The 12,046-nt window shown below is 30.9% G+C and overlaps 1 protein-coding gene across 1 annotated transcript in view; it reads left to right on the forward strand.

Annotated features, from left to right (window-relative positions):
• Nucleotides 1-7,515: 7,515 nt before the first annotated feature.
• LOC125071385 (myosuppressin-like) overlaps nt 7,516-12,046 on the forward strand; it is a 36,040-nt gene continuing 31,509 nt past the window's right edge. The window contains exon 1 of the mRNA XM_047681605.1: nt 7,516-7,623. Within this exon, the coding sequence (XP_047537561.1) occupies nt 7,613-7,623 (11 nt within the window). The 5' untranslated portion in view covers nt 7,516-7,612. The remainder of the gene's footprint in view (nt 7,624-12,046) is intronic.

Consider the following 12,046-nt stretch of genomic DNA (forward strand, 5'->3'; position numbering starts at 1 on the left):
ACACGTCAAGTCATGTGTTAAGGATTGATAAAGACTTCATATCCTCTGATCAATCTCCTAATTGTGTTTCATCCTACGTTTCAAATAATATAAGTACATGTCACTTTCAGCACAATTAAATATGATAGAAAAACGAATAAATTTTTCGAACATTTCGTGGTATTTTGTATATTAGACTAGCTGTGTCCGCGACTTCGTGCGCGTTTGAATTTAACCAAAAAGTTATCGCTGTAGCCTAAGTTACTCCTTATAACATCAGCTTCCTGCCAATGAAAGTCCCGTCAAAATTGGTCCAGCCGTTCCAGAGATTTGCCGAAACCAAGCAGACAGACAGACCGACAAAAAAAATATGACATTTTGGTATATGTACCGTGTATACATATGCATTTAGTAAAAAGCGGTTATTTTAATATTACAAACAGACACTACAATTTTATTATATGTATAGATTTATTTTATTAAGACTAACATTATTTTTTTTAAGTAAATTTATAAAGTATTAAGATAAAAGAAAACTTGATGTTAGTTTCGGAAAGTTTTTTGTCTGTGAACGAAATGTGTGAGGAAGATGAAATTAATTACTAATTGACAAATTGCGTATTGGTGTAAAAATTGGTACGTGCGATAATGAAGGTTTTTCAGGAATTGTCTTTTTTACGTCTTCACATAGTTTCCTCAATATAGATTGTCCTAAAAGCAGTGTAGTTGTAACGAACACCAGACTTATTATTTGAAGAGATTTACAAACAAAATAGAAATTCATCCAAGCGTTCCGACAACAATGAAACCACAAAGAATCATATAGAATTTACATTTTTTAAATTAGCATTAGTAGCCTGTAAATTTTCCACTACTGGGCTAAGGCTTCCACTCCCTTTGAGGAGAAGGTTTGGAGCACATTCCACCACACTGCTCCAATGCGGGTTGGTGGAATGCACATGTGGCAGAATTACGTTGAAATTAGACACATGCAGGTTTTCTCACGATGTTTCCTTCACCGCCGAGCACGAGACGAATTATAAACACAAATTAAGCATATGAAAATTCAGTGATGCCTGCCTGGGTTTGAACCCGAAATCATCGGTTAAGATAAGATGAGAATTTACATATTATATATGAATTATAATTAAACATGAATCAATCGTCGTTGGGTCAATAAATGTTGAGCGCGATGGATGAATTTAACAGAATTTAAGAGGTAATTGTTATCCTTATTCAATAGAGCGTTACTTTCATTAAAAATCCCAGCGGACTTGATAAATCTTTTAAGAAATATTTGCAAAAAATTATTCACGGAAATGGCAACTAATGCTTGGCCTCTCTCGAGACGAAAATTGTAATTTACACTTAGGGGCTACCCTCGAATACCGTCCATCGGAGTACCGGTGTGATAAAATTAAGGTAAGGTATTAACTCTCTTAATTTTCTGCACTGCAGCGTCGAGAGTTGTTTAAGTACATGTACACTGCCACATGTACACCGTAACTGTCTTGCTGGTATAGTAAAGTAACAAGCAATGTTCGAATATAGAGCAAAGGTTACTTTTACATAAAGGCTTGGAGGTTATTCCACCACGCTTCTCCAATGTGGGTTGGATATTGGACACATTAAGTTAATATTTACGTATTTTAATGTTGGCTTCTAAGCCTCTAGGCTAGGCTCATATATAGTCACAAAAGTTTTTTTTTTTTTCAAGAAAACTTCTTGAAACACGAATACTTAAAATTGTTTTAGCCGGGCTCATCTTCGTCCTGTAGGATTATGAGGGAGCAAATAGACAGCTACTAGTTTTCGCGCACATTTCAACAATCAACGCTGCCTACTGCCACCATGACTAAAATCGATCAGGAATATATAATTTATGGCTATTTCTTTGATGTCTTGGAATTATTATGTAAACTAACAAAAAAAAAACTAATCTTCTTCTTCTCATGTCAGGGAATTTTCAGAACTGGTAGTTTTTATTTTTAATTTCAATAAAATAAAAATAGTGCTTCTATATTGAATAAAGGAATATAATTTGGTTTAACATTGTCAACATACGCTATTATACTGGTCACACTAGTCCCTGGATTAATCTTCCATAATCTTGAACAAGACATTTTATTGACATGAACATCTATTACTATGTGAAGGAGTTGTACAAAACGTCAGTGCGATTTAAAAGACTAGTAACGCCATCTAGTATTTATGGAAACAAAACTAAATCAATGTGTACATTATAAATATACATAAATTAAACGCGCTTCCTGTTACCGTGAAGACTGGCCTAATCTCCAATGGAAAAAAACCAGACAAGTAATATCTGTTTCATTATTAAGCAAGTATACATTTTCCTATTCGTTCCATATTCGCAACCTTTAACCCGCTTGCAGATCTTGTTGATATCAATACATATTTGATATCTGGTATGTGAATTTTAGCATTTTCACTTCGAATCTCGAAGTCATAAAGAATTTTCACATCTTTATAGAATGTTTAATATTAAAATATGTGTAATAAAGTATCGAAAATTCCGATGACGAAAATGCACGTCGAGAGCAATATCACTTATTGGCTGAATAGTAAGACAGTGAGAATTATATGAAACTAGTGAACCGCCGGCTTCGCACGGGTGTAGTTTTAAATAAAGAAATTGTTATGACATAAATATAATTTATAGGACTCAGGCAAAATTTGCCTTTCTATCTGTGAGTTTATTTTGCCGGTTCTTCTCAGGTTATTTACTTTTCCGAAACGTTGGTAGTATTTAATTTGACTATCAATAAGTAAGTGTAATGCTTCTATATTTAATAATGGATTTTTAGTTTGAGTTTTGAGTTTATAATTGGATCATACCTTCCGGAAATTAATTACATTTTACATACAAAACAAACAAATTTTAACTCATGATAATATTGATATAGATTAAGCCCTTTATATAAATTTAAGGTTGGTTGGATGGCTAGCTTATAAGCATGACCAGAGGTCCTTATTTCAATTTCGTGATCTGAACTATAAACAGAAATAATATTTTGGCAAAAGAAAAACAGTAGCGACCTGGACGTAATTAAGAAGAGGGCAGTGTTATACTTCTTGTCTTCAAAATCATATGTATCTGATGTACCTGATTCCTTCCGTTTGTTTCAGATTGTCAATTTTTCGTATTATAAGAACAATAGACACTGCACATAGTTGTTTAAATATGTATTTTTTTTTTGTAAAATATTTCGGCGCATTATACTAAGTGTTTTGTTACAAAAAGACTGATGATACTAAGTATTGTTATTTGGATGTAGAATATGTGGTTATGAGGGGTAGTACATAGCCAGACGTTCTTGTAAAGGTAATACTGATAAAAAAAATGTTTTACTGAAGTGTTATAACTGGCATTACATAAATAAAATAAATAAATAAATATTGGACAACATCACATACATTACTCTGATCCAAATGTAAGTAGCTAAAGCACTTGTGTTATGGAAATCAAAAGTAACGACGGTACCACAAACACCCAGACCCAAGACAATATAGAAAACTAATAAACTTTTTCTACATCGACTCGGCCGGGAATCGAACCTGGGACCTCGGAGTGGCGTACCCTTGAAAATCGGTGTACACACTACTTGACCAAGGAGATCGTCAATTTTGTTAAATTAAATTATGTTAATGTATTTTTTTTAATGTTCTTATTATGAATTATTTACAATAACGACCATTGACGTACACTACGTTTATCTTAAATTATTATGAAAACGTGATAATGATTTAATGTAAACGTCCTAATGGAATCATGACAGCTTGATATTGAGAGCTGATACGAGTTGAGTGGAAAAGCTGAAGCTCATTTATATTTACTCTACGTAATGTAGATTAAAACAATTACGCTTTACAACAGATAAAAAAAAATATCGAAATAATTTTCATGTGTAATTTAATTCTAATATTATTTATTATAATTAAAAAAATCTATGCTAAATAATAATAAAATAATTAAACAATCTTATAAATACTAACTTAACTCTGCTGCTATAAAACACTAATTTTCACGAATTATCGTTGTCGTGTCGGTAGCCGGCTACAGAATGACCGGAACTGCATAGCTAGAATTCCTTCTGCACGCATATCGCCAGTATTTTGGTAACATGAATTTTCCTTTGCATATACCATTCCAATAAATTATACTCATGATAAAAAATCCTCAAACGATGCGTATTATACGCCATTTTGTGTTTTCAACGCAGATAACAGAACAGAGGATACAAACAAATAAACAAATATGAGTCGAAACAATTTGTATAGTCTTTCCTCTGTTTTTTTTTTTAAATTTTTAATATTATAGGCTTCTATATTTATATGTCGCACTGACAAAAGAACTAAAACACACGAGCCAATTTTATTTCTTGGTGTGCGTGACAGCTACGCTTAGCAGTAGCCAAACGTCATGCTACTTTACTAGTGTGCGTGTACTCAGTGTCCATTACTGTAGGCCACTGTTTTTTTTCGATGTTTTTTCCATTTACGCAGTGTGCCTAGACATGTTATAAATAACCAAAGAATTTCCTATAGATTTTGGTGTATTGTTAATACTCTAATACTAAATAGTCAATTGAAATTTAGCTATCAACCGACAGGCTTCCATCGGACTTTCCACACAGGGAATTCTACAAAAAAATAGAATAGGCTGTTTTGACTGATTTTTAAAAAATATTTTATATTATTTAGTAGAGGTTAAGGAACCCAGTAAAAGTTGTTAGCACATATTTCTAGGCAGTTTATATAAATATTTAACTAAAATACTCTGTAATTAAAATGGTAGAAAAGTACTTTTTTTTACCTCAAGAGTTACTACTCTTGAGTTTCTTGCCGGTTCGTCTCTTTAAAGACTACTTTCGAAACCGGTGGTAGTTCTGTTATTTGTGAAAATTTGATTCCTTAATATGTTATTTATATATTTTTATGATTTTGTACTGGTTGTTTGTTGAATAATTAAGAAAAATAAAAAAAAATGTATGTAAAAATTGTGTTGACGCAATATAATTGTTAATTACAGTTCTTATATACATATATCATTGAACATTTCATTTTTTCCTAAAGATATAGAGCAGAGCAGAGCTGAATCCGAGCAGACGAAACCATAAGAAGCAGCTAGTTTGTTTATAAAATTGTAAATTGTTAAAACGTTTCTGAAATAACTCAGACTATAATGTCTTGTTTGTATATTTAAATTAGTTCAAGTTTGAATTAAATTAAACGCGATTATTATGCATTAGGTCCGCTGTAATGCAATTTTAAAGTTATTCCGTACATATCCATTTATTTTGTGAGAAAACAAACGATTAATTAGTGTAATGTTCATAAGATACTGAAATACTATGAGAATTTTAATATATTTGATTGTTTTTCAAGTTTTATAAAATTCTTATCTATTTTTTTTTTGTTTAAGTATAGATTTGTTTTTTATGTAATAGGTAGGCGGACCGTCTAATGGCCCACCATCAGGTGGGGTTAAGTGATCACCACCGCCCATAGACATTGGCGCTGTAAGAAATATTAACCATGCCTTACTTCGCCAATGCGCCACCAACCTTGGGATCTAAGATGTTTTGTCCCTTGTGCCTGTAGTTACCTCTTAAATAACTCTGTTTATTAATGAAAATTAGTATAAAAATCCGTTGCGTAGTTTAAAAGATCTAAACGTACAGACGGTGGAAAGCGACTTTGTTTTATACTATGTAGAGATGCCCCGAACAAGGGTGACGCTGTGTCTTGTCTGAAAATTTAATTCATATTTTATAATATACGAAAATTATCATAACATAGCATATTTACATATATTTACAAGTTATAAATTATTATTTAAAAATTTTGAACTTTGTCATTTAAAACATCAAATGCCTTGTAAATTACCTTCGAAGGTATTACATATACCATGGTCGTGAGGAGTCAGTCTTATTGCGAACTCAACAATCATTTGTTTTCATTTTGAAATGAACTTTCACAGTACTTCTCTGTACTAGAGAGGTTTATTTAAAGAAATCTCAGTAAGAATTATAAATTACAAGAGTTTTTTACTAAAAGTTTCATGAATGCATACAGTTTTTTATTTACATTCATACAATGCTTACAGTTTTTATGGTCGATCATGGTTCGATGTCAACATTTTTTTTTAAGATTTCCTTAATTAATTTTAATACATCTGCCATAATCTCTAAATGAAATCATCAAACATCAGACCTGAGAAGAATTTCAATGGGAATATATTATTTTCATCTCGTGTAATCGGGTAAAACAAGTTAATGCTAAATATGTAATTCGAAATTTAAAAAAAACTTTTGGTTTTACAAACGTGAAAATAAATGTGACATACTCAGCGAGGCGTATCTACATCAGTTAATATTTTTTATAGCGAATTCTAAATAGCTTTTCATATAATGTGGTCTGTTTTTTCTAATGCTTTCCTATTATGACTAAAGTATAGTTGAAGACTTTTCCTGTGGTTTCACACAAAAGTGAAGTCATATCTATTGATATATTTAGTAATACTTTATTGTACACTACTAGAAAATCGCACAGGAATGCTTAGAATTACAACATATATCAATGTATTTTTATTCTAAGACTCAAATAATAAAAAAATTAAAAACTTCTCTTTAAGAAAAGAAAAGCCGTAGTTATTCTCTTTCTGTATTATATATAAGCAAAAATATTGTAAACAACTAAACTAAAAGACCATTTTCACTCACACATACATATATTAGTATCTTATATGTATGCTCATAATATTATTCATATAAAAACATAATTAACGACGTAAATATCATTAATTGATACAACATCTGTAACTCACACAGTTACATAAAATCCATACAACTTATAAAACACGAATTCTTTACGAATAAAGTAGGTTTGCATCTGTAAGAGATCCTACGGAGTTGTTAGTTGAATGTGTTTTTCATAGAACCATGCTGTGTAATGATTATTTTGATATATACCATAAGTCCTTCCTTATTAATGGGAAATAAATGAAAGCAATAATGAATGTAGCATAGAAAGAAATACTTCTGTTATAAATGTCACCGTAAGATTGTAAATACCGTATCTTATACCGTATATTATAATCTATCTCGCGAGATTGTGAAATGTCGAAAGATTCTAAACCATAACATACTGCTCACAATTTAACGTATTATTTTTCGGTAAATTATAATCTATCAAAGTGCGTAATAAACACTAAGCTAATCTAAGGAAAATATCATAAACTATCGAAAAATTTAAATGCCATTTTCCATTGTTTCTTTCAGGGACCATCATATATTTCATTTAAATATGCATACATAATATATGCACACATAATATCTCAAAATATAATACAGTAAACAGCGTTTTATTACTTCAAGCAATAGGTAAATAATATTAAACAAAACAAACAGCTACAATATTCTAATACTCTTTGAAAACATCCCATAAAATCCAATAAAAAATCGGTATGTGTAATCTTAATTTTCCATAAGGCATTGGGCGGGTCGTAGGGCGGTCCGATCCGCCCAGATATAAGGCGCGCGATCTCCCGAACACCGCACTCGCGTTGTAGCAGACGTAGCAGACGTAGCACCAACGTAGAATCGTAGCAATGGCTTTCGGGTAAGTAACTTTTGAAACTATACTTTTAAAAAATACTATTTCTGTAATAATAATTATTAATGGATTGTAATATTAAAGATCATTCGGGAACAGTTTTAAAATGTTCTATACGGTATAAAATAAAAATAGCGGTTATGTAAATATAACCAAACTTTTTATATTTTAACAACTTAATCAATATAGTTTCTCTAAAGAGGAAATCAAATAATACATATTTTTCTTTAATTTAAGTTAAAGAATATAATAAAATAAAATACGATATGTTTTAAATTTATTGAATAAAAATGCAATGAGAGAATTTATATTACATAAACCATTATTGGCATTTTTTCACCAATAATGTCAATCATTAAAAGACAAAATCATAAATAGTTTTTCTAAAGTGTTCTCCTAATGTTATTTATTTACCTGAACGGAAGCTGCGAAACAAACTAAAAGGGATTATTGTTACAATTGTATTTTGTTTCAAAGAAATACTATCGAGTTTTAAGGAAGTTTGGGTTATAAGTGTACTTATCTATATCCTTAAAACGAGGATTTAGTCTATTTAACAACCTTTAAATTGTTAAATAGGCACGTTTGTTAAAAATAAAAATTATAAACATATTTAGCGTATAGTAAATTATTAATAGTTATCTACAGAATTATTTAATATTCGCAAATTGAAATTCAAAATTTTAATATAAAAAAAATATATAAATTATTTGAGTGACATTAAAAAAAATAACTAATATTAATTCTTGCTCAAGTAAAGTAAACAAATCAAAGTTATAAATAATATTTCATTGAATGAAAATATAATAAATACGATGCAAATAAAAAATCAACTCAAGCAAACACACTATGAATTTGTAAATAGCATCAAACACTTTTAGTAATTATTTTTGAAAATTTGTAAATTTAAAAAGAGGTACAATTTCCCTGTTAGTTCATAGGGGTTAATACCCGGAACTAATAATACAATTCTAAAAAAAAATCCCTCGTAGAAACCTTCTTTCTTTTTTTCGCTGGAAAAACGCATTACGCGTTTCCCCCACGTGAATTGGGGTATGTGGGACACCCGTAGAAACGTACATTATTCCTGAGTGTTGTAAATTATATTTATATTATGTCATTTTCCTTATTAATAAATTGCGCCCGTGCGAAGCCGGGGTGGGTCGCTAATCTTATAATAAGCATGTATTTATGTATTATAATAACAAAGGAAAACATAGGAAAACTTTTTCAACAATAATAACTATAAAACTTAAAACCTTTTTTCTATTGGGAATTGAAATTAAAAAAATCATTTCGTAACAAAGGTCACGTCCAAGATAAAAGAAGTTATGCCAACTTTTATAATTGTAGACTTTAGTTACTTTCACTTTCGTGGAAATCACCGTAAAAATTGGATAAATATATAAATGTTATTTTATTGTTAAATAAAGTAAAACCAAAATGAAAGGTATTTAAAACTGAAAGGATATAATATACGTGGAAAAGGGTCACTGTTTATGTAGGCAGTCTTGCGATTTGATAAAAAATGTTTTCCTTCATATTTTCTTTTGATACAAATAAGAAAATGTTATTATACATTTAAATTAATCAAATAATTAAATAGAACCTTTAATAAAAATAATAAAATATTATCAAAATCAAAATATATTTCCTATTAATAATCTCGTGCAGGTCTACGATAGACCCGATCGAAACCTATCCACAATTACAGATCGTTAGAAAAATCGTATAATCGAGAAATTTCGATATTAAATCCAGAAAATTCAATGTCATGACAGTTCAACGGGTGGCCATGTTTGACATTTACGAGTGATGTTATAGATGTTTGATAATAACAACGTTTATGAAAAGGTTATATGTTATATGAAAAGTAAATGATCGACCGTATTTGTTTAGTTCTATTTATTTTTAATAAATTAGTATGATATTTTGCTACAATTGGTTTCTTCACTATTAATACAAAACAAAGTAAAAGTAAAGCGACATGAATATCAGTAGTTACTAGTTACCGAGTTTTAAATTAAATATTTGTGTGTATCTATACTGATACATAAGAAGACTTAAAATTAGTAAAAACATTTTATACTTTAACTTGGTGGTAGGACTTTGTGCAAGCCCGTTTGGGTAGGTCATCCACACATCACATACTCTATCGCCAAACAGCAGTACTTAGTATTCCGATTTCAAGAATGCGTGAGCCACAGGCACAACACACCTGCAAGCCCCCGGTGTTGCAGATGTCCATGGGCGGTGGTAGTCACTTTCCATCAGGTGAGCCTCCTGCTCGTTTGCCACCTAATCTAACATAAAAAAAAACAATAGACAAGATTGTGGCGCATTGGCGATGTAAGGCATGGGTAATATTTCTTAAAGCACCATTGTTTGTAGGCGTTGGTGACCACGTACCATCAGGTGATCTATTTGCTCGGCCGCCTATCTATATCATAAGTAGTTGCACTTTGTAGTTTCATCCATTATAAATTTAGACTTTTGTTGTAAAAAGAGTGAACGCAATGTTCTCGTACACAATAAAATGTCATATAAATGAATACAATATGTTTATATAATTCTATATCACAGTTCGATTCTATATGAATATATAATTGATATAGTATAACTTGAATGAAAATTTATACTAATTTTCATAAACAATGGTTCATTATAATTCAAAACAACAAATACTTATTTAACTGTTAAATGAAAAGTTGAGGGAAAATATGTAATACTTTATAAAGTAGAATAATGTAATAAATAGTACGATTTGTTATTATTATTTACAAGAAAATTGTGATATAAAAACACGCGTGAATCACAGCATCAAATATTATAATTTCGGAGCTTCTTTCTCTCGTCTTTAGGATTTTATATGGAGTTGCCGTTGGCTGTACATAGGCCCATCTGGGTGGAATTACCATCTTAACAGTAAGTCTACCCATGAACAGCAATACCGGTACAATTAAAATATAATCTTAGTTCCTCTGGTTGGCGGCGCATTGATGGTTTAGTGTAATAATTTTATTTTTACAACACTGTTCACTCTTTGGGCGAATCCCATGAGTTATTCCAAGTTTTTTCGTCTGTTTTCTATACTAAATTGAAAAAGGTCAAGTATATTATAAGCCAAGATGGCCCAGTGGTTAGAACGCGTGCATCTTAACCGATAATTTCGGGTTCAAACCCAGGCAGGCACCACTGAATTTTCATGTGCTTTATTTGTGTTTATAATTCATCTCGTTCTCGGCGGTGAAGGAAAACATCGTGATGAAACCTGCATGTGTCTAATTTCAACAAAATTCTGCCACATCTGTATTTAACCAACCCGCATTGGTGAAATATGCTCCAAGACCTTCTCCTCAAAGGGACAGGAGGCCTTAGCCCAGCATTCTGTAAGAACTCGTGATATGTTGAAAAGCGTCTGACGATGATATACATGTATGACATAAATGTTATTTATATCCTCACTAATATTATAATTGCAACGGTAGCTCTGTCCGTTACCTTAACACGCTTAAAACGCTGAATCGATTCAGATGAAATTTAGTGCGGAGATAGTCTGAATCCCGGGGCAGGATATAGGCTGGGCTTTTGTAATTCTAACCTCGAGGGTGTAAATTGGGAGGCGACGGTTTGTGTGCAAAGTTTTAGAACGCCGGTTATACCACAGGCTCAACTAGTCAAATACAGTGAATGTCGCGTATCATTCTTGACAAGCGAAATGTATGAAAAACCTCGCTCTGCGGTTTAAAGTATGTTCGTATTTAACCTAAAAGTAAATAGAACATAAATACTCATAATTTGTAAGTATAAGTTAGTAAGTATGTTTGTAGAATTAACAACTACAGAAAAATCAAAGTGGATTTGTTCATTGAGATTAAGAAATCTGTCAAACTGGTTTCAGTAAAATTGACGCACAATTTTTACGCTCGAATAAAAAACTTACCGGTTTTTATTCGCGTTAGCACGTAATGAAATGAAAGCTTGTTTTAAAAAGTTTGAACTTTACAATTTGCATATTTAATATCATATTCGAAAGCTTATTTCTCTCTTACGCTTCACCGATAAACTTTCAGTACAAACATATTTGTACGTGCTTGAAATTATGATATTACTTAGACTGTGGGCTGTGGTTTAAGTTACACACTACAAGTTAAATGCACGTCCAGAGTACATACTATTCTATAGATTAAATGTTTGTATAAAGAAATATATTATATTCTTATATATAGGGTTTCAATTTATGTTTACAATTTATCAAAAAATACAACTTAATAACGGCAAATCATTTTTTTTTGTTCAAAACACCTAGTATATACAATATTTTCATGTTTATTAATTTTAGAGGATTTATATTATGAAAATAATTTTAAAAATATTTGTTCTAGTATCCATCTGTCTCATAAGAATTGAATGGTAATCATTCAAGATT

The sequence above is a fragment of the Vanessa atalanta genome, chromosome 19, assembly GCF_905147765.1.
Source record: "Vanessa atalanta chromosome 19, ilVanAtal1.2, whole genome shotgun sequence".
In the NCBI taxonomy this organism is placed as follows: Eukaryota; Metazoa; Arthropoda; class Insecta; order Lepidoptera; family Nymphalidae; genus Vanessa; species Vanessa atalanta.